This window comes from Phascolarctos cinereus, unplaced genomic scaffold (genome assembly GCF_003287225.1).
Source record: "Phascolarctos cinereus isolate Bilbo 61053 unplaced genomic scaffold, phaCin_HiC Scaffold_4;HRSCAF=312, whole genome shotgun sequence".
Taxonomy (NCBI): domain Eukaryota; kingdom Metazoa; phylum Chordata; class Mammalia; order Diprotodontia; family Phascolarctidae; genus Phascolarctos; species Phascolarctos cinereus.
The window spans coordinates 682,213,906-682,237,847 of record NW_027555847.1 but is presented as its reverse complement, the minus strand read 5'-3'; the positions used below and the strand labels follow the sequence as shown (position 1 = coordinate 682,237,847).

Below are 23,942 nucleotides of genomic sequence, written 5' to 3'. Positions count from 1 at the left end.
ATCTCATCTCATCTCATCTCATCTCATCTCATCTCATCTCATCTCATCTCATCTCATCTCATCTCATCTCATCTCACAAGGAGGAGAAATCTGGTCCTGGTTTGACTTTAGCCCTAGACATTAGGATAGTGGATTTCAGCATTCATGAAAGAGTGCTTAGGCTGGGAAAATCAGAGGATTAGATAGTCTAGTCCAACACATTCATTTCTTTTATTCTGTTATTGGTTTTTTTTTTTAAAGAGGTTGAAGAAAAGACATTAGATTGCTTATTCTACCTCCCTCATTTCCTTTTCTTTTCCTTTCAGTCATTACCAGACACCTCTCCTCACCCTACCCCACTAGCAATTGAACCCTCTCTCTGGAACCAGGATTGTAAGCAAAGATTGTAGCGTCTGCTTGTTTTGCTTAAGTAGTCCGTACCTCCGAGTCAAATATTCTCTGGGATCATCATTCTAACCTACTCATTTTACAGAATAAGACCTAGGAGACAATGACATGGAATCATAGAATATCAAAGTTGGAAGGAGCAACATATACTTGAAAGGAAGCCCCAGTATAATACCACCAAGAAATGGTCACCTAGCCTTTGTTTGGAGGCTCCCAATAGGGAGAACCACCATTTCCCAAGACATTCACTCTGGAACAGGTCTCATTATAAAGAAGTTCCCCCACCCAACCCAAGCACCCCACTGGCCTCTTTGCAATTTTCACTCACTCTATCTGGTTCTGCTCTCTTAGGACAGACAGAACACACTTTTCCATTTGACAATACTTCAAATATTAGGAGGTTATCACAACTTCCCCAGCTCCTCCTTCACTCCTGAGTCTTCTTTACACTAAATATGCCCACTTCCTTCCACTGATTCTCATACAGTCCTTGAATCCTGGCTGCTCTCATCTGGACATTACAGCTTATCCAAATCCTTCTCAAACTGTGGTGCCCCAAACCCCAGATGTTGTAAAGTATCTACATAGTAGGTGCTTATTAATAAATGTTTATTCCTGCTGACTTAAAAGTCCAGGAACAAACATTTATTAATAAGCACCTACTATGTAAATACTTTACAAATATTATCTCATTTGATCCTCACAACAACCCTGAAAGGTAGATGCTATTATTATCCCCATTTTGCAGTTGAGGAAACTGAGACAGATGGAGGCTAAATGACTTGCTCAGGACCACACAGCTAGTAAAGTTAGGACAGATTTGAATTTAGGTCTTCCTGACTCCAGGTCCAATACTCTGTCCACTGTAGTGCATAACTGTTATCTAACCATGTTTTCCCCATACTATAAATGTAAAGTTGATTTTTTTTTAATTCAAGTATAATACTCTCCCTTTAGAATTTCATCTTATTAAACATAGCCCATTTCCCCAGTGGAAGATCTTTTTCTATCTTAACTATTATCTACTATTTTATCTATCCCCCCCAGTTTTGTGTCATTTGAACAGTTGATAACCATGCCCTCTAGGTTTTCATTCAACTACAATACGTACTCTCTTTCGTCTTAGTACTGCACAAAAAGTCAGTCAAAAGCTCACAGGAAATAGAAAAAGGGGGGCTGCCTCCTTATTTGCCTATTCCATCACTGACTTCACTGGCATTCCTTTGTTCTGCTTCTGTGGGCTTTTAGCAGACTTTTTATGCAGTACTGGGATAAAAGAAGGCATTTATTGTAGTTTGATTGGATTTATTGTTCATTATTTGTTCTGGTGCGAATTTCAGGGTTTTTTGCTAGAGTAGGTATATGAGACATGGGTGCCCTGCTTGACCAGACGTCCTTCCAAATCTCTTGAATCTCTTATGACTGGGTCATGCCCAAAGGCCCATTACAAAGAAATGATTCCTTCCCTCAAGCAGCTTACATTCTATTTGAATCTGCGCTCATGCTCAGAGTGGAGAGTGGAGGCATTTATCCCAGGTAAGGTAAATCAGGGTATTTCTATGGAAGATAGATGACCTCCCTTCCAGTGGAAAACCCCAGATGCCTTTCCTGGTTGTATCACTCCCTGTCATTTGAGAAAATGGTCTTTGAAGGGGAATGGGGAACCTTTAGGACAATCATGGTCCCAGGAAGGTGAGAACACTAGGCTCAGCTCCCAGCCACTCTTTAGGAGTAGGCCTTTAGAATAATAAGGAGAGGTCACTGGGCAAAGAGTAGGGGATATCTGGGATGCCCTAAAAAGAAGTCGAGGACAAAACTAGGAGGGCCTTAAGACAATGTCTAATTCAATCCTGACCTAAAGCAAGAAACTCCTTCTACATCTGTGCAGCGAGTCATCAAACCTCTGAGTAAACATTTCCAGGGATGTGGAGTTCCTTGTCTGCTAGAGGTAGTTGATTACTCCAGTGTCTCTTATTTTATGGCCGAGAACCCTCCTAGCTCTGACATTCTGTTCTGAGCACCCTCCTAGCTCTTTTATTTCATGGGTTTTTAAAATTGAATTTTACTGCTCTAATCAGCAAAAATCTATCCTCTGTCTCCCTTCTATCCACTCCCTCACTGCAAATGAATAAAAACCAAAATCACTATTACAAACATATAGCCAAATCAAATGTCCACATTGGCAATGTCTAAAAGCAAAAAACAACACATAAATATGTATGTACATACACACACACATGCATACATACATATATATATATATATTTATGTAAATACGTGTGTGTATTCTTGTGTGTGGTTGTATGTGTGTATCATTTTACACTCCATATCTTTCACCTCTCTATGAGGAGGAAGGTAGCATGTGTCATCATTTGTCCTGTGGAATATTGGTTGATCATTAATAACCATTAGGGTTCCTAAGTCTTTCAAAGCTGTTTGTTTTTACAATGTTGTTGTCACTGCACAAATTGTTCTCCTGGTTCTATTTGCGAGGTCTTCTCTGAATTTTCTGAAACCATCCCCTCCATCATTTCTTACAGCACAGCAACACTATGTTACATCCCTACAGCACAAACCCAATTGATTCAGCTATTCCTGAATTGGTGTGCATTCAGTTAGACTCAAATTCTTCACCACCTCGAAAAGATCTATATTTTTGTACATCCTTAGCTGGTGTTTGATTTGCTTAGGACTGATCCCTCCATTAATCTACCCTCCTCTAATTTTCCACTCTCCTTTCTTCCCTTTCTCTCCTATATCTCTGTTGAGAAATGTATTTCTGTACACAACTCTGTGTGTGCAAATTCTTCCTTCCTCTGACCAGTTAAGTGAAACTGAGGATCAAGTGTCACCCACTACCCACACATCTTCCTCCTTGTTCATAGAGACTTCTACTTGTATACCCTGATTTTGTCAGATAATTTCCTCTAACTTTCCTTTCCTTTCCCTCTTTCCAGTGGATTTCTCTTCTCCTCCCTTTCCATTCTTCTTTCAATATCACTAAGACATAACAGAACCACCCTCAAGCCTTTTGTCTAATTAGAATACTTCTATAATCCCTGGTGATGATAAAATTTAAATGAGATACATGTACCATCTAACTACATTAGAATGTAAGCAGTTTTTCCTTCTTTAGTTCTTTATCATTGCTCATATGTGTTTACCTTTTTGAATTTCTCTTAACTCTCATATTTGTACTTAAAAATTTCTATGTAGCTCTGACCTTTTCATTAGAAATGTTTGGACACATACTGTTTCATTAAAGGTCCATTTCCCCCCATACAATTATTCAGTTTTCTGGATAAGTTATTCTTGGCTGTAAGCTTATATCTTTTGCTTTCTTTGATATTTTATTCCAAGTTCTCTGCTCCTTTTCAATTGTAGCTGCTAATCATGTGTGATCCTGGCTGTGGCTACTTTGTATTTGAATTCTTTCTTTTTGACTACTTGAAGTATCTTTTCTTTGACCTAGAAGCTCTGAAATTTGCCTATAGTGATTTTTTTTTGTGAGTTTTCTTCTTTTTTTCCCAGGAGATGACTGCTGAATTAGTTCAATTTCTACTTTGCCCCCCAGTTCTAAGACATCTGGGTAGTTTTCTTTATGAAGCCTAAGCTCATTTTAAAAAATCACGGCCTTAAGGTAGTCCAAATTTTTCAAATTTTAAATATTTAAAATTTTTTAACTTTTCAAATGTGAAGTTTTCCTCTTTCATCTGTTTTCCAGATCAGTTGTTTTCCTATAGGTTGCCTCATCTTTTCTACTTTTTTTTCAGTCTTTTTACTTATTTATATTATTTCTCATTGTGTTATGAAGTCATTGGCTTCTATTTTTGTTCCATTCTAATTTTCAGAGAGTTTATTGCTTGGGCAAGTTTTTATACTTCTTGTATCAAGCTCTTAGTTCTCTTTCAAAATTTCTCATTTCTTTTTCAGTTTTTTCCTCTAGAATTCTCATTTCATTTATAAAAGCTTTCTTTAATTCTCTTTGCAACTCTTGCTTCATATCTTCCAGGAATTCTAGTTGTTTTTGTGCCCAAGCTGCGTTTTTCTTTTCATGACTTTGTTGATAAATGTTTTAGAGTCATTCTCTTCTTCTAAGTTTATGTCTTGAGTGTCCTGTCACCATAATGGCTTTTTAATGGTGGGATTCTTTTTTTTTTCTCTCATTTTTTCAGTCTGTTTCCTGACTTCAAACTTTATGTCAGGACCAGGTTCTGGGTACTTCCGGAAGAATGTCTAGTCTAGTCCTGCTCCTGATTTCTTGGGAGTATTAAGTATTTTCAAGGACAGCTCAGGCTAGGGGCCTGCAAGTTGTAAATACTTCCGAAGTGGTTTATCTGGGGCAAAGTCTGATCGCTGGTAGTTGCCCCTAGTCTGATCTCTGTAATTCCCTGGCCTAGGTTTGGGTCTGCACAGTAGCAGATTGCTGTAGGATTCTGCCACTATCAGCAACTAGGAAAGTCTACTGGTTTAGAGTGGCAGAAGTTCAGGCTACAATTTATTCTGGGATTTCTGTCCTTGTTATTCCTCTTCAGGCTTCAGATTGGCTAGAAGCTGCAACTGAGACTCTGCTCTGCTCCTGGAGTCCAAGCTCCTGCTTCCTTCTGAACTTCCTCCTTGTTGAGTACACAGCCCAAAGCCTGTGACCACTCTTATCTTGAATGACACCCCTAGGTACAGGTCCTTGTCTCCTCTACCCTGGATCTGTTACCTGGAACTCTTTAGCAGGTGACAAAGCTTCTCACTGGTAGTTATTCTTACATCATGCAGTGCCTTGGAATGGATCTGAGATCTCTTCTTGATTGATTGCATAGCTGTTTTCTGAATTACTGTGCTCCAAACTGACTCCCCAGACCTGACCCTGTCTGCAGTGCTCATAGATCTCTCTGTCTGTTTTCATCTGACAACCTGGGCTGGAAAAGTGACTCACTATGATGGTTTTTTTTTTTGTATTTTCCCATCAGAATTTGGCATGGTGCATTTCCTACGTCTGTTTGGCAATATGCTGTGCTCTGCCTCCTCATTTCATATTCTAAGGTCTTCCCAATTCTGACATACTGCATTCTGAGGTCACTCCAAGCTGTCACATTCTCTGTTCTAAGGTCCTCCTAGTTCTGACATTCTCTTCTCTAAGTGCCCTCTCACCACTGTGGTTCTAGAGTCTATTCTCTCTCATTGGGAATTGATTTCCCCCCACACCCCACAGCTTTGGACAGAACCCAGCTAGGTAAAATAGATGCTAGACCAGGTCTGAGAAAAGTAGGTGTCTTATGCCTAGGAAGATTTAGGTCATTTATCTGGTATGTTAGAAGAACATCACTCAGTCAGTGCCTTCTTTGTGACCTGAGGCCAGCAGGTATAATAAAAATCAGTCTGGACTGGACAATCAGGTAATCTGGGTTCAAACCCAACCATGCCATTGACTCATTATATGACATTGGGCAAGTTATTTCACCACTCCGTTTCCTGTTATGTAAACTCCTTATGTAAAATGAAAGGGTTGAACTCTTTGAAGTTTCCTTGTAGTTATGACTTTTATTCTGTATATGTAGTTATTTTGTTTCTAAAATCAGCCACCCATGTACATTGATTCTCAGTTAACCAGAGTCTTTGATTAACCAGAACACACTTTTCTTCCCTGACATTGTCATCACCTTTTCAGGACATTTCTAGTAAAACCCTTAGTCTTTTGCTTACAGTATGCTGGCCAGCCTGTACAATTGGTTTTGGAAGGCAGAGTACTGGATTCCCCCTGGGTTCTCCTGGACTGACTTGGAAGATTCAGATGGTGTTACCTACCCTCACTCTAAGGACCTATGGATTGCCCTTCCCCTGACCTTTGTCTTAGTCCTTGTCAGATATTGCTTTGAAAGGTGAGTGAACCGTGAGCTTCCCTCCCTTCCCTTCTATTTTTTTTAAATCATCATTTTATTAATACTTTCTGTTTTAATAAAATTACTGTCATTTCTGGACAAACCCTTTCCCTCTCTCCAACCATCTCCTGTCAGTTGGTCAACAAGCATTTATTAAGCACTTAATATGTAACAGGAACTATGCTTAGCACTGATAAGAAAAATAAAAAAGAGTACATGCTCTTTGCCCTTAAGGGCCCACATTCCAATGGGGAATATACAGAGTAGATTTGAGATAAGGGGAAGGCTCTGACACTATGGAGACTAGGAAAGGCCTCCTGTAGACAGTTGGATTTAAACTAACTCTTGATGAAGGCCAGGGAAGTCAGATTAAAGTGAGGTGGGAGAGCACTCCAGGTATAGATGGATAGCCAATGAAAAGTTGTAAGAGGTGGAGAGCTCTGTGAGGAACAAGACCTCAAAGTTTGCTGGGATATGAGTACGGTAGTAAAATGTAAGAATGCTGTAAAGTTAAGAAAGGGTCAGATTATGGAGGACTTTAAAAGATAAACAGAGGATTTTATATTTGATCTTAGAGTCATTTAGAAACCATAGGACTTTTTTTCAGTAGTAGGTTGACATGATCAATCTTATACTTGAGGAAAATCCCTTAACTGATGAAGAGTGAAGTGAGCAGCACCAGGTAATCAATTTATATGATAACAATAACATTGTAAAGACAAACAACTTTGAAAGACTTAACAATGAATGAAATAGCAAACCTTGTAACCTTCTCTGACCTCCTGTCAGATATGATGAACTCAGAGTGCAGATTGAGACAGATTGCTTTGGATGTGGTCAATGTGGCTCTTTGTTTTGCGTCATTCTGCAAATACGCTACACTGGGGTTTTTTTTTCTCCCAATGGTAGGGAGAGAGTTATGGAGAAGGGAGAAAAAGAGAGATTGTTGTTCATTGAAAACAATTTAATTTAATCTTTCAAAGAAGAACAGAAAAGAAAATCACTTGAGCCCTTGAAGCCAAACCAACCACTGTAGCCACCATGTTTGACAGAATATGAAACATTTTGTAGTCAGAGTCCCTCACTTCTCCAAATAAAATAGGACAGGCAAATTTCCCCATTTCTTTTCCAGGGTCAGGACTGAGCATCATGATTGCATAGAATTTGGGTTTGTTTTATTGTTATTTTCCAGTTATTAGAGTATTGTTCTCCTGATTCTGCTTACTACATGTCACATCAACTCATACATATTTCCCATATTTCTTTGAATTCTTTATGACTTGTTAATATTCCATTAAGTCCATATATACTACAAAGTGAAGTTTTGCCACATTTGTGGACAACTCACTATGTTTTCAGGTTTGTTTGTTTGGTTTTTTTTTGCTACCATGAAGTGTTATACCGAATATTTTATTACACATGAGTATTTTATTACACAGACCTTTCTGCCTTTGACTTCCTTGAGGCATATGCCCAGCAATGTGATGTCTGAGATGAAGGATATGAACAAATGATAATTTATACAGACACACACACACAGACACACACACACACACACACACACACACACACACACACACACACATACTTTTCCAGAATGGTTGAACAAATTCACATTTCCATCAAGAATGCCTTCCACAACCTATCCAACACTGACTATTTTCATAATTTTTCATCTGAGTCTATTTTCTAGGTATTAAGTTAAAAGTTGGAATTGCTTTTATTTAAATCTCCCTCCCTCTCATCCCCTCCCCCCACAATTTGGACCAACCTTTCCTATGGTTCTTAGGAGTTAGCAGCCCTTTTGAAAACTATTTGGTCATATGCTATGATTACTTTTCTTTGGTGTATGGTTCTCATATATTTGTGATCGATAGCTTGCATATTAGAATTTTATCACAGGTATTTGAAATATCTTTGATGCAAAGATTGTTTCTCCCACTTCAGGTTAGAATTCTTAGGTTTTAATTTTCTCCAGTTATTTCTTTTGTATAAATGTTAATGTCTACCTCACAGCACTATATATCTGTGCAATTTTTTCTCTTTTGCTTTTTGACAAAATTTGTGATTTTATGTGCAAGCTAGATGGCTGAGTGGATAGAGCACTGGGCCTGGAGTCAGGAAGACCTGAGTTCAAATCCATCCTAGACACTTAAAAACTATGTGACCCTAGGTAAATCATTAACCTCTGACAGTTTCCTCAGATGTAAAATGGGAATAATAGCACCTACCTATCCCCTAGGGTTGTTGTGAGGATTAAATAATATTGTCCTTTGTAAATTTGTAAAGCACTTAGCACAGTGCCTGGCACATAGCAAATACTTAATAAATGCTTCTCTCTCTCTCTCTCTCTCTCTCTCTCTCTCTTCTCTCTCTCTCTCTCTCCTTCCTCTCCTTCTTTCCTTCTTCCCATTTAAAGCCCCCAGAAGTATGGCTACCCTGCTTGCTTAGCCAATAGAGCTATTTCTCTGACCCAATCAGAGAGATGTTCACAGCTGACAAAGAATTCAAGGCATAGACAAATCTTATTTACATATGAAAACCTTGCCATGTGTGACTACAATCTATCACTTTATCAAGTGAGATGGATTGGGAATTGAGCCTTCCTCCTCTTATATTTACACTAATTTAATCATAGTCTATTCCTATAGGCTTTCCCTGACCCCAATAAGCATTTTTCTTAGTCCAGTCATGGAGTATTATGGATGAGGAAAGTGAGACGCAGAAGAATGAAGTCATTTCCCCAAGGTTCCACAGGCAGTGAGGATCAGAGCTGGTATTTCACCCTAGATGCCCAGACCTCAGTGCCAGTACTCTTTCCCATGCCAGCCATGCAAAGTAGGTTTGTGAGGTTTTTTCCTCATAGTAATTACATGAGATCGTATTATATGAATGCAGTGGTGTATAACTGGGCTATAAGAAAGGAAGGAAAGCCTTATTGCACTACTCCTCTCTTTAAGGTCTGCATTCCAACAAAACTGGATATAATCCTGCCTCCAGCTACCCGTGTGCAGTCCCACCTCCATGTCCTCTCTCACGGACATACCCTTCGCCCTTCATTCCTCCTCCACCTGTCAAATTGTACCCAACCTTTAAATCCCTACCTCAATGCTGTAGAAGATTCCCCTCCTGCCACTTCCAGCCCAACTGTTGATAGTGATCTTTTCCCCTTGGGAAGTGTCATTACTTTTTTACTGCTCTGCTGTATTTGTACTGTATTACTGTGTGATATTATGGATATTTACGGAGACTTTAAAATCTTTGGGGCCCAAGACAATATTTTCTTTAAAGCTTGTGTCTGTCACTAAGCACAGGTCTTTGCATACTTTGTTGTTGTTGAGTCATTTCAGTCGTGTCCAAGCCTTCATGACCCCATTTGGGGTTTTTTATTTTTTATTTTTTTTATTAGCGAAGATACTGAAGTGGTTTGCCATTTCCTTCTCCAAATCATTTTACAGATAAGGATATGAAGCAAACAGGGTTAAGTGACTTGTTAAGAGTTAAATGATCACATAGCTAGTAAATATCTGAGGTCAAATTTGAACTCATGAGGTTGAGTCTTCCCGATTTTAAGCCCAGTATTCTATTTACTGCACCATCTAGTGGTCCACTAGCTTTGTATACAGCAGGTGATTAATAAATGCTTATTGCATTTGAAATAAGAAGAATATTTGCAATAAGAAGAATATTTGCAATTAGACTTTGGCACAGAATTTCAGGGACACCTTCTAATTCATTTGCAGGTCTATTCCTGCTCTCTTCATAATAGCCCAGAGTTCCCTTTTCTTAATGCCTCAGGTGTTGTTTTCTTTTCCCGTGCATAATACCTAGGATGAGATCTCTCAAAGACCATCCTGATTCTCTTTGCTCCCTCCTAGAACCTCTTCATAATCCACCTACTCCTACTCTCCATCTACTTCAGACTGTATTAATTTAGCTGTTGCAGGCCAGTTGGTGGGTAGAATGTGGCAGAGAAAGAGTTCCCAAAAGGCCAGAAATGGAAAGAAAGAGGTTCCTGGGTACTCACTTCCTCTTGTCTCCTCTTACAGGACCATTGGGTTGTCCTTGAGCAGGGCCATGGGTGTGCGTGACAAACTCAGAGTCAAGGCTGCCCCCAATCCCATCTTGGAGTCCTTTTTCTGGACACAAAGTCAGAATCCCAAAGAGGTGAGCAGGCCTCAAGTTTGGGTAATGTTAAGGATCCTGAGAGTGGTAAGCCTCAATGCCTTTCCGTAGGGCAATTCATGATGTTCAATGGTCATTGAATAGGAAGTAGGGGAGGTTGGAGGGACTGTATATCCAGGACTGCCTCAAACATAGCCTCTGTCTTCTGTCTTCCTTGTTCCCTATCACTCAGGTGACTTCTGCCACTATCTTCTTCTATATCCCTGTCTTACATGAAGAGGTGGCCTTACTCCTTACTCACTAGTCCCTCTACCTGCAAAAGCAGTCCCATTTTATCCTGTCACTTCTAACAGATTACCCTCTATCATCCTTACACTTACATTTATCTTCCATTTATTCTTGTCTATTGGCTCCTCCTCTACTGTCTACACATGTGCCTATGTCTCCCCCATCTTCAAAAAACCCTCACTTGATCTTTCTAGCCCCAATAACTAACATCCCATATCTCTTCTACCATTTGTGGCTTAATTCCTTGAGAAGGCCATCTGCAATAGACACCCCCTCCTCTCCTCTCATGCTTTTTAAAGCTTCTTACAATCCAGTTTCCCACCTCATCATTGAACAGAAACTCACCTTTCCAAAGTTATTAACAACCTCCTACTTGCCAACCCCAATTGCCTCTTCTCAATCCTTATTCTTCTTGGTCTCTCTTCAGCCTTTGGTTGTTGATCACTGTTTTCTTCTCAGTACTCTCTTCCCTCTAGGTTTTGGGGATACCACTCTCTCTTAGTTCTCTTGCTACCTATCTGACTACTCCTCAGTCTCCTTTTCTGGATCTTCATCCAGATCATGCCTTTTAACCATAGATGTCCTACATGGCTGTGTCCTGGGCCCTCTTCTCTTCTCCCTCCAACCTACTTCCTTTGGTGATCTCCTCAGCTCCCATGGCCATCTCTCTGCTGTTGATTCTCATATCTATCTATTCTGCTGCAACCTCTCTGCTGATCTCCAGTCTTGTATTTACAACTCCTTTTTAGGAGTTTAGGTACTTCAAAATGGATGAACAGTAGACATCTTAAACTCAATGTTTAGAATAATTCATTATCATTCTCCCTAATCCTTCCTCCTGTCCTAACATCCCTTTTATGGTCAAGGACACTACCATCTTCCCAGTCCTTCAGTCTCTCCATCTAAGTGTCATCCTTGGTTCCCCACTACCTCTTACCTTTCAGTCCAATTTGTTGCCAAATGCCTTTTTATTTCACCTTTGTATTATCTCTCCAATAGCCCCATTCTCTTTTCTGAAAATGCCTCTACCCAATTACAGGCCCCTCATCACCTCACATCTGGATTATTGCAATAGCCTTCTGGTGGATCTGCCTGCCTCAAGTCTCTGCCCACTCCAATACATCTTTCAGTCAGTGGCCAAAGTGTTTTTTTTTTTATCCTAAGTCTCAGGTTTGACCAAGTTATCACCCTACTCGATAAATTCCAATGATTCTCTATATCCTCCAGGATTAAATATAGAATTTTATTTTTGGCATTCAAAGCCTTTCATAACCTAAGCCACATCTCCCATCTTTCTAGTCTACTTGCACCTTGCTATCCTTGGCATACTCTTTCATCCAATGATTCTGGTCTCCTTGCTGTTCCATGAACTAGTCACTCCATATCTCAGCTCTGAGCATTTTCACTGACTGTTTCCCCTAATTAGAATTCTCTCTCTCCTTGTCTCTGCCTTCTGGCTTCCCTGAAGTCCCAGCTAAAATCCCACCTTCTATATGAAGCCTTTTCCAGCTTCTCAAGTCTAGTGCCTTCCCTCTTTTAATTATTTCCTATTTCCCCCTGTAGCTTCATTGTACAGATTTGCATCTCCCATCTCCATATCTTTGAACAAGTTCTTCTCCATGCTTGGACTGGTTGTTCTTCATCCTTGGTTCATACTATCTCTAAATTACTTAAATTTTGCATATATTTACATATACTTATCTCTATACTTATTGCTTCTGGTAGAATATAAGGTCTCTGGGAGTAAAGAATATTTGTTTTTTGTCTTTGTACAGCACCTGGAATATAGTAGATACCTCATAAAGAATTGCTTCATTGATTTAAATCTAAGATTTCTGCTCAATTTGGGTAGAGATTCCCTCAGTATAGGTCTTTTCCTCCCCTTCTTCCTCAAGGGCAACAAAGCTATAGCAAGGTACAGGGTGTGGACTGAGAAATGCCTTCTTTTGGAGACCTGTCGCACTAGGGTAGAGGTGAGAAGACATCTCTCTGGACAGAGCCCATGGAGACTAGGGCCAAGTCTTTTCCCCTGATGCATATTACTCCTCATGATCTGTGAGGCTTCCAATAATTCCCTGAGGACAGAGGGGGCATTCTCGAAGATGAATGGTCCGGTTGCACTTGGAGGAGGTAGCTTCTCTGTTGTGACAGGGGGCTTACCTTTTTCTGTCCCACTCCACTGCTCTTGTCCTCTGATATTCTCAGGATGATCTGAGTCACCTAGGCCGTCAGTGTGGTCTCTCAGTAAGGCAGGTCCAACGCTGGTTTCGGCAAAAGAAAAAACAGGAGCAACCATTACTGAACAAGAAATTCTGTGAATCCAGGTAATCTGGGAAGACCTGGGAGAGACCTGACCCAAGGGGATCCAGGTCAGGGTCAGGGTGCTATGGGATCAGGCATGACTGGCAAAACAGGGGCCCTGTTTATTTATTCATCCACTCCACCCTTTGCCAGTAGCTCCTTGCATTCATCTCATCCTCTCACTCCCTCCCCCTTTGTCTATTTCAGTTGGAAATTTTTTTTTTACTTCTTTTCTTTCATTGGCGGCCTCTTTGTCCTCCACAAGGTGAGTACACCTTTTTCTGAGTCTTTTTTTTTTTTAGGCAATTGGAGTTAAGTGACTTGCCCAGGGTCACACAGCTAGTAAGTGTCAAGTGTTTGGTCTGAGGACAGATTTGAACTTCAGGGCCGGTGCTGTATCCACTGCACCACCTAGCTGCCCCTGAGTACACCTTCTTCTATCCTTATCATAGTCTGCTCCCTTTCCTTTTCTCCCCTCATGCTGTCCATCTTTGTCCTCTTCTGACCTCAATTTTCTTTACTTTCTTTGTTCTTTTCATCTTTTTTTACCTCTCCTATTTCCATTGGTCCCTTCTTTCTCCATACCCCCATCTTCTTTTTTTGCTGTTTATCTTTCTCCCCTCTTATCCTTTCTATTATTCTCTTTCCTTCTATCCCATCATCTTTCCATCCCTGTCTTCTTTGTTTCCTAGATCCCTTCCTTTTTATTTGTTCTGTGCTTACCTTCTCCATTCCCTTCAGTCTCTATACTCTTCATCATTCACTCTCCATCTCCATGTACCTTTTTCTTCTTTCCATCTCTTATCCCATTAAGCCACTTTCTTTCCCTCCATCTTGTATTCTTTATCCAGCTGTCTCCTCATCAACTCCATTCCCATCCTCTTGATTCCTCTCCATTCCCTTCTGCTTCTCTCTGCTGTCTAACCTCCCCACCCTTGTTTTTGGTCACTTTTATCTCTCTTTCTGTCCCTTTTCACCTCTGGCTATTTCATTGTTTTTTTGTCTTACTCCATCTCTACTTTTCTCACTGCCCACCCTGAATTTATTCCCCATCATCTGATACCATTTATTATAGTTTCTTCGGGGAAGAAGGAGTCATGGCTCCTCTCCAGGGGCTCTGCACCAGAACTAACTAGCCTAACCAATAAAGAGAGTTGATAAGAATTACTGAGTCAGATATGAACCAGAACACAAATCATAGCACCAAATCACTAAACCAAAGCTTGCTGGTGGAGTAGAATCATTCTAGGAACATAGGGGAAAGGAGAAAGAGATAGATAGATACATTAGCTGTTTGGTTTAGTAAGTGCCCAGCTTTATAGGACTCCAATTGGCATGTGTACAATTTGACCAATGCCTTGTTAGTCAGGTGCCCAGTTTAAGGGGCCACTCTAACCTTGCCCCTACCTCAAGCTATATCCAAGAAGACAGAGGGACCAAGTACTGATAACATGGAGGGAAGTGTGAATAAGAGCAGGAGTCTAGGGTCAAGCCTTTCTTTTGATGAAGGGTTTTGCTTGACAGGTATAACTTCATCGTGATTTGGGCAGAGAACAAAAGTGGGGGAGGCTAAGATAATGAGATGTTGTGAAGTACAGCTGAGATCATCCCTGTTCCATGCTGGAGTTTCCTGAAGAATGGTCAAAATTATGGGACACAGCCTTCATTTGTAGGGGCTGGCATTGCTGAGGGGTAGTTTCCAGAATATGATCTCTTGTTTCTTCCAGGAGCCATGGTTTTGGGAACCTAGACTGTGCTGGGAGAAATACCCTAAACATGTGAGTATTTTTAGAAAAAAGATGGGTGTCACAGTTGACCAAAGAATGGGCTTTAATAGCTGAAGTAGATACCATGAAGAATCATAGAATCTTAGAATTTGAATCAATTAATCAATAGGCATTTATTAAATCCCTACTATGTGCCAGACATTATGTTATGCCCTAGGGATGGAAAAACAGAAATGAAACTATCCCTGGTGTCAAAGATTTTACATTCTGCCCAAGGAGACAACACATAAATATGTATGTAATTGGTTTGTGGGATAAGATTGCACATGTTAAATAAGGTTTAGTGGACTGTTTCATGTTATCACACTAGTCAATCATCATGCCCATCCTCCTTCTTTGCTACCTGCTACTGGCTTATTTCCTTATTCATCCTCTATACATATTCTAAGGTAACCAAGAGTATGCCCTGGTATTACCATATAAATGAAAATAGATACATATCTCATTAATCAATTAGGTTTGACACCACTGCAATTTAAAAAATAAACTGGAAAACTTTCTTTCATGTAAATTTTCTTTCTCCTTTTCCCCCTTTCTCCCTTTCTTTTCCTTCTTTCTCCCTACTCTTTACTCTCAAACCCTTTAAAATAAAACAATACCTATGGCAGTACTCATATAATTGATTACATTAGCAAATGAATATTTATGATGTATCAATAGTAAGGGAAGTTTGCAACCAAAGTCATCTCTGCATCCTTTAAAGGAGGGAAAAGAACCTTTTAAAAGAAAATGTTCATTACCATGGCTACTGGTTCCTCCTGAACTCCAAAAAGAGTTCTCTCAAGACGATGAAAGGAATTCAGGCTTGGAATGAAGAAAATCACTCAGAATTCAAGATGAGAATTGAAGCTTTTGGTTTGAAAAAGAAAGGTTATGATCACAGAATCCAGAAGATATTACTAGAGTTGATATTCAAGAGCTAGGGATTTTCTTCTTGGCACCCACATCATTCTCACATATTCAAGGATTTTTGGCCAAGTTCTGAATTCCATAGTTCGGAGCCATTTACATCCCACCCACATTGTCAGGCACAAATCCAAGCAAAAACTGGATTATAGCAATGGATAACAACACTCATAGTCTCTAGGCAAGGAGATTTTGAAGGTTGTTGTACATATAAATGTATTCATGATGAATAAAAATAAATACAGAGTAGTTTAGAGAAGGTGGGCACTAGTAGCTTCAGGAATCAGAAAGTCATTTTAGGTAGAAGAAAGGCCTTGACCAATTCCTGAAGGGAATAAGAATTTACGTAAGACAGAGGTGAAGAGTCAACAATGATTACAAAGTTAATAGTACTCTGGATAGGAATAGAGATGTTCAGAAGAGGGGTGGGTTTTGGCAAAAAGATAACGAGTTTTATTTTGGACATGTTGAGGTTCAGATTCTAGGGGACCTTTAGTCTGAAGTGTCTAATAAGCAAAGAATGAAGTAGGACTGGGGGTTAGGAAAGGGATTAGGTCTGAGAATATAGATCTTTGAGTTATCTGAGTGGAGATGATATTTAAACCCTTGGAAGTTGAGAAAGTCAATAATGAAGAGCATGTAGAGAGGGAAGAGGGTCCAGGACAGAGCCTTACCCATAGCTAGGTAGTTTGACATGGATGTTGGATCTAATGAGAAACTATGCTAATGTAACTTCTCCCAGCCCAAATCTGCACAAAAATCTCACAAGAAGCTCATAGGAAGTAAGAAATGGAGTCACCAGAAAAGTTTGTCAGCAGCTTCTGAAAAGTAATGAGAGTCAGACCAGAGACACATGTAGTGCCTGCTGCTCTGTCCAGAAGTAGCAAGAGAGTAGTCCTTCTTAGAAAGACCCAGAGAGGTCAGTAAGGCCCAGGGTGGGAATCTTCAATGCCTCCAGGATCATTGTAGTAACCAGATGTGTGTGGCATAGAAGAGCCCAATTGTTCAGGGGCTCTGAGATCTCAAGTGTCCCTTCAGAACCTTAATGTCTTTGATGAGTATTGAAGGAATTAAGTAAGAAATACTGGACATATATTGGTTCTGTTTTGCAAGTGTCAAGAGGGGAAAGAGCTGATAGAGTAAAAGGAATGTGCTAGTAGGGAAAGAAGGAAGATAGGGGTGGCATTTGGCTATTTCTCATAATTAAGCTGTGTGAGCAGAAGGGTACATACATGAAGGAAGGGGTGAGCAGGCATAAGATGACCCCTGCTCTTATCTGAAATTGACGAAGGAGGATTGAACATGCACACACACAAACTAATGGCAAAATTCATCAAACCCAAGAGGGAAACAAGTGGAGACAATGAGGAGGAAGTTTATATGGGAAGATAATACTGGGGAGGAAAGAGTCACAAGCAAAACAAACTTTTGAAGAGGAAAGTAAGGGGAGAGGGATGAAAGAAAAGACCTCGAATCTAAGGAGGCACCCATCAAACAGGAAACTGATGAATAAACTGTGAGTGTAATGGAATATTACTGTGACTTGAGAAATGATCAAAGAGATGATTTTAGAGCATCCTGCATAGTCTGAGTTCATGCAGAGTGAGACAATTTCTTCAATCAGAAGGACAATTTATACAAGGTAAAGAAAAACAACTTTGAAAGGCTTCAGAACTCTGATCAGTGAAATGACAAACCATTCCTTCAGAGGACCTATGATGAAGCATTAACGGAGAGGAAAGACTCGAGGAGGAGGAAGAGACATCCTTTTGGGACACTTCCATCTTGTGGATTTGTTTTGTCTTGCTTGACAATGCTAGCTTGTTGAAACAGTGCTCTCTCTCTCTCTCTCTCTCTCTCTCTCTCTCTCTCTTTCTCTGTCTGTCTCTCTGTCTCTCTCTTTCTCTCTCATTTGAGGGATAGGATGAAATTGAAATTGAGAGGGTGTTATCAATAGTGACAAAACAGAGGGCATTTGGTATTTTAAAAAAATGCATAGAAAGGAAACAAAATCAGGTCAATTCTGAAAAAAAGTGAAATTATATATTTTTAAAAAGAAAAGAAGCATGCAATATAAATGGAAATATACCATTTCATTTACAATTCTCACTTGTGTTCTGCTGCATAGTGGAAATGATTTGAGGTGTGTTTAAGTTAATAATAACTTTTTGAAATAAATTCTATCTGTAGTATTCCTTTGGTTGATTACTCCAGTAGCCCTAGAAGTTTAGAAAAAGGAAATGAGTTAATGTGCCAATATCTGACATGGAGAAAATTGGTTTTAGGGGTCGGTCCTCTGACCGTGAAGTTCAATCCATTGTGGGATGCTTGGTTTCAGGGAGCATGAGTTCCTGATCAGTTTCTCTCAACCTTTGATTTCTGTATTTTTCTTAATTCCATCTCATCCCACGGTTATACCAACCCTCAGCCTCTGCAGCCTGCCATATACTGGTGGTTTCTCCTGGAGATTGTCTTCTACCTCTCCCTGTTGCTGACTCTGTTCTTTGATGTGAAGAGGAAGGTGAGTGTGGAGGGAATACAAGCTTTCAGGAAAGGCCTTGGTCCTCCAAATGGTGTGAAGGAAGGCCACCTTTCAGTGCCTACCCTCCTGAACAAAGGGTCAGGCTTATCCCTGGCTCTGAAGGCCATGCTCTGAGTTTCCTCTATTGCAAGCAAGGAAGGGCAGGCATAGTCAGCCTAAGCTTAGCATGCTCTCATAGAGAATGAACCAGTGGATTCTTGAGTTCAGATGCTAATTCATTTCAGTTCAATTCAACAGCTAGTGTGTGTTCTCTGTAGCTCCTTTCATCAGGTCCAAGTCAAATCAGGTGTTTAAATCTTCCTCTGCCATATTGTCCCTCTTCCCAAACCCCTACAACTACTAAAGCTCCTTTGTTTGCTCACTTCTGCTTTCTTGCTTCTTTCTTATCTGAAGTGTCTCTACCTACCCTTGGCAGAACCAAACCTTCCTTCCTACATGGGAGGGTGCTCATGTTGTCAGGGTGGAAGTCTCAAATGGGGTGGTGTGGGCACTCCCAGACTAAAAGTAGAAGTGCTAGGAAGAGTTGTCTACCTAAAATGTGGGTCAAGGTCTACTAACCCTGAGTAGGCCAGCTTCATCCTTTGGGAAATTCAGGAGATCCTGGCCTCTTCCTAGGATTTCAAGGAGCAAATCATACACCACTTTGTTGCCATCACCTTGATTTTTTGCTCTTATTCTGCCAATTTCCTGCGTATTGGTGCCTTGGTGCTGCTGCTCCATGATGTGTCAGATGTCTTACTGGAGGTGAGTGAGTGTGCCTAGGAGCTCTTGTCTGGGAAAGTGTTGCTGGGATCAACTTGAACCCCTGGAAGCCTCATATGCGCAAAGGATGTAGCTCCAGAGCTGTCTCCAGATGCCTCCATGCCCACTATAGTCCAGTAATCAGGCATCTTGCTCCACCATCTTGGGGTTATGGTTCCCACATCTGCCATAAGGCTTCTTCCAATGCAGGATTCTATGACTTCTATCTGTGGTCAGAAACAAGGAGTGAGGGGAAGGGGAGGATGGTGTTTAAAAAATCTATGTAGGTATATGGAGCTTCAACCAGGGAGAGTCAAACAGGTTTTGGATGGTTCTAGAGACCTACGCAGGATATAGAAGCCTTGAGTAACATGGACAAAAGAATTGGTGGCAGCTTAGCAGATGGCCCACATGGTACAAAGTTGGTGAGGAGGGAGATTGGCAACAGGTTGGATGCCCATCAGTATCCCCGAAGATCTCCTGAGGAAGGAGGATGAGTAGGGGCAAGTTCCCCACTTGAGATCACAGCCTCAACTTCAGCAGCACGTATTGGAGAGGTGGGGCTAGACAGCACTTTTGGTGGAAAAAGCCCTGGGGTTTTAATGGGCCTTAGAAATTTCCAGGTCATTGTAAGTCCACAGGATGACATGACAATGAAAAAACACTAATTGCACCTTGGGCTACATTCAGAGAGGCCCAGTGTCCAGAATAAAGGAGGTAGTAGTTTCCTTGTGCCCAGCCCTGGCCAGGCCACATTGCTAGTAAAGTTCAAGGCTTCACCTTTGGGAAAGATACTAGTAGATGGAGATGTGTCACTAGGGAGATATCTTAGGGAATGAGCCAGGAACTTCCAGAGGAGGGTGACCAGGATAAAGAGGGGACTACAACTCATGCCAAATAAGGATTAATTGAAGGAACTAGGAATCTTTGACTTGGAGAAGAAAAGAATTGGGGTTTGAGACAGGGAAGGATAAAAAGACTGATTTCAAATGTTTGAAGGGTTGTCACATGGGGAAGGCTAGATCTAAGTAAACACCTCATAAGAATCAGAAGTATCTAAAAGCAGAATCAACTGTCTGGGAAGCCATGAGTTCCTCATTATTGATGGTCTTCAAGTGGATACTAGATAATTGTTGGCTGAGGAGTTACAGTGGGCATTCCTAGTCAAGTATGACTAGATGCTAGATACCCTCTGAGACTCTTTGAACTCCAAAATTGACCTATGTCTTTCTCCCCTCCCAGGCTGGTAAAATGTTCAATTATGCAAAGTGGAAATATTCCTGTGATATAACCTTCCTCGTCTTTGCCCTGGTGTTCTTTGTTAGCCGACTTATCTTCTTTCCAACCAAGTGAGCCTGGTCCCTGAAGATGGGATGCGATAGGTGAAAGAAAGGGGAAGTTTTCAGAGCCCGGAGGGTGAGAGGCACTGGGGACCTAAGTACTCATCATTTAGGATCTTATGGTGCCTACAGCTGCTTCCTCCCTCCCACCCCAATGTTGTGAACTTCTTAATTGATAAGTCCTATGTATGGGAAAGATGGGATGGGCATCCTATTAGACTTGGAGGGTCTGGAGGTCCTGTCAGATGGCTGTTTCCCCATTCTTAGAGGCTCCCAGTCTGTGCTTTTCTCCTTTCCTGGAGTTGTCTCTTTGATGAAGAAGGGCAGTCTGGAGGCCAGGCCCTTACAGTGTTCAAGGGACCTGTTCTTCATGACCTGAATTATTCTTTCTTGTATTTTCTACTCTTGTAGAGTCATCTACACTACCTACCATTATTCCCGACTCTACTTCCAGCTCTACTTTGGATTCTATTTTTTTAATGGTCTCCTGATGATTCTGCAGATTCTCCATATCTTCTGGTTTTCCCTCATCTGCCGCATGCTCTTTCAGTTTATTTTAGCTCGAGGGGTACGTACTGAACTGCTCTTGCTCTCTTGGTATCGTTGGTGCTGAGTGTTGTCTTAGGGTTTCCCATTCTGGGAAGCTCAGATGAATAGGATGCCTGGTCCCAGATGCCCCTCCATCTGTGGCAGACATTGGGTTGGGGCTGAGGGTGAATTACAAGGATGTGCTGAAGAAGGGAATGGTGAATGGAAGATCAATATTGTCATGCTAGTGCCAATAGGCACACAAGCAGTCCTGGAACAGGGTCTTACTGAGAGCCTTGTTTCTTCTTCTTCTTCTTCTTCTTCTTCTTCTTCTTCTTCTTCTTCTTCTTCTTCTTCTTCTTCTTCTTCTTCTTCTTCTTCTTCTTCTGTGTTTTTGTCTCTCCCTCTCAATTTCCCCATTTCCTACTTTTTCCTCTCTATCTCTCCTGATCCCTCCTTGACTGTTTGTCTTACTCCTGGCTTTCCATTTCTTTTTCATTCTCCATCTCCTACCTCTCTGCCTCTTTCTAAATTCCTTAATCCATCTTTATTTCTACTTTTCGATACCATTCTTTTTCTGTACCTCTGTGTTTCTTCTTGCTCCTGTCCTGCTTCCTGTTGTGTTTCTGGTTTCCTTCTTTCCCACCTATGCCCATCCTCCTTCCCCTCTGTTTATCCTTTCTGCTTTCTTGGCCTTTTATTCTCAGGTGCAGAACGACATAAGGAGTGACATGGAGGACCTGGGCACAAGTGATGATCAGTCAAAGAAGGGGAAGCAGAGGAATGAAAAGTTCCAGACACATGCACCTTCCCCCAAGCCAGGGGTGTTAGGCAATCTGGGTTATGGTGGCTGGCAAGGCATGTCCCAGAAACATAGCCTGGACCAACCAGGGGCCTCTGATTGTCTGCCTGACAAGTGAACTCTGAATGGCTGGGCTCTTGACTGCTTGAAGACACAATCATTATGTATATCTTCTAGCTATGATTGAGTATGGACTCCACAGGATTAGAACAGAGCAGTCCTAGAGCTTGCGACCCATCTTTCTGTCCATCCCCACCTCTGTTGGACCAAAAGGAAAAGGGGAAGGAAAGGGTTTCTGCACAGGTTTTTACCAGGCTTCATGATACTCCCATTGAAAGTCTTTTGTCTGAGTCAATACCTCAGACTTGCTGTTGAGTCTGTCCTGATTGCTTAGAAGGCCAGAATTTGAGCAGTACTGAGGATGGACTAGAGGTTCTCCAAGATTTCTGTCCATCAAGTCTGTTTCTAATATTAAAGTTCCCCTAAGAGATCTAGGGGGTCTTCAGAAAAGTTTCCCAAAGGGCTACCTCCACATCACCACAAAGGCCGGGAAAGCTTCAGTAGCTAGGTAACCCCTAAGGCAATGAGAGGGGCCTCGTTTGTCGTTCTAAGGCTGGACAGGGCTGACCAGTCTCAGACTCCTCTCCTCATCCCAGCCTGGAACTTTCCCACTTTAGACCTTAAGAAATAAAGGAAATGGAATGGAGATGTGGAACCATGACTTCCCCTGACTGAGAGAGAACAATAAAATTTGAATGGAGTCATATTCATTGTATCTGAGCCACTGGCCTCCCCCTTTCAACTCATTCTCCAGCCACCACTCATCCTTATCACTCTCTCTACCTCCTCCATGCCTGCCCTAGACAGAGTCCTAGAATTTCAGAACTGGGAGGAACCTTAAGGAGCATCCAGTTGAAGCCCTGCTTGAGCAGACTGAGGACTTCCCCAGCAAATAATAATCTAGTATCTGCTTGCACACCTCCAGAGATGGGGAGCTCACCTCCTATGTTGATAGACCATTCTAATGTTGGGCAGCTCTAACTGCTAGATAGTCCAACAGTTCATTTCTATGCTAACAACTAATAATGACTTTTGGACCTGGAGGATGGGGGAGGGGCACTGCAAACTCTCCTCCACTGAGTGCCCTCTTCTCTGGACCCAGGTGGGCATGGATTGGGCTCAGACGCTGAGGGCCAAGACTCAAATGAAAAGATTTAGGCTCTTATTCTCACATGCTTTTGCTCATTCTGTCCCTCCATGCCAGTGCCCCAGGAGGATTTACTTAAAGTTTAGGTTTAACTTATGTTTAGGATCTCCCCTAAAGGTGGAATAAAAGGGTGCTCAATATACAATATGAATTAGGCATAGGGCAGATATTTATTATCTTCATACAAAAGAAAGGCTTAATAAAAAAAGACTTATGAACATGCATTAACAAGAATTAAAAGAAGCAGCAGAGTACACACTGTTACACTATCGCAGGAGGTCAAGTTTTAAAAACAACCAAAACACATCATTCCATGGGACTGTTAAATAGGCACTTTATATTTCACCTTTGTTCTTCACTAACCAATAATTTCTTCCAAGTCTGTTTTCAAGCCAGGCCAGGACTTGGGTTTAAGTTCTTATAAGCAACTATTTTTTTTTCTGGTGCAGAAACTCTAGTGCAGAAGTAGACTCATCCTGACCAGATGCAAAGACAAAGAGATTCCAAGGGTTGATTCTCTGGTCACTGGCCAGTAAAAAGAGCACTTAGTCATCCCCCAAGCACTGAAGTTCTGGCCAACAGGAAGCAAGCAAAGCAACTCCATGCATTGCAAGGTAGAAAGTGAGGGATAGGGGCAGCTAGATGGCACAGTGGATAGGGCACCAGCCTTAAAGTCAGGAGGACCTGAGTTCAAATCCAGCCTCAGACCAATCACTGGACACTTACTAGCTGTGTGACCCTGGGCAAGTCACTTAACCCCAATTGCCTAAAAAAAAAAAGTGAGGGATACGGACAATTAAATTTAACCCCCATACATGATATTCAGTCAAAATTTGCCTCCTTATGATTGCTCCCAATCCTTCTGCCTACTCTCATCCAGGACAATGCAAGAGTCAGAAAGGGAGTCTTGTTTAGGGAAATTATTTTTAGACAGGTTGATGCCAGGATAGCTTATAAAGAGAGATGCTCCTAAGGATTTAGAAGAGATCAAGCCCACTCTGCCTTAAGTTAACACAGCACACCCAACCCATATCACACTCTTCAAAGAGCCATCCCTCAATAATATGCATGTAAGAACAGCGGGCCCCATGGTTTTAGCGAGACTCACCTCTGGC

At 41.3% G+C, this 23,942-nt stretch overlaps 1 protein-coding gene across 2 annotated transcripts in view; it reads left to right on the top strand.

Moving 5' to 3' along the window:
* LOC110202120 (ceramide synthase 4-like) overlaps positions 1–22,375 on the top strand; it is a 28,080-nt gene extending 5,705 nt beyond the window's left edge. Inside the window, exons 2-11 of one of the 2 annotated variants that reach the window (XM_020978152.1) lie at positions 6,087–6,260; positions 10,310–10,427; positions 12,879–12,997; positions 13,182–13,239; positions 14,702–14,752; positions 18,096–18,188; positions 18,825–18,953; positions 20,193–20,299; positions 20,702–20,858; positions 21,526–22,375. In XM_020978152.1, coding sequence (XP_020833811.1) covers positions 6,088–6,260; positions 10,310–10,427; positions 12,879–12,997; positions 13,182–13,239; positions 14,702–14,752; positions 18,096–18,188; positions 18,825–18,953; positions 20,193–20,299; positions 20,702–20,858; positions 21,526–21,738 — 1,218 coding nt within the window. In that variant the 5' untranslated portion in view covers position 6,087 and the 3' untranslated portion in view covers positions 21,739–22,375. The remainder of the gene's footprint in view (positions 1–6,086; positions 6,261–10,309; positions 10,428–12,878; positions 12,998–13,181; positions 13,240–14,701; positions 14,753–18,095; positions 18,189–18,824; positions 18,954–20,192; positions 20,300–20,701; positions 20,859–21,525) is intronic. The other variant, XM_020978155.1, reaches the window with a different exon arrangement.
* The last annotated feature ends 1,567 nt before the right edge of the window (positions 22,376–23,942 follow it).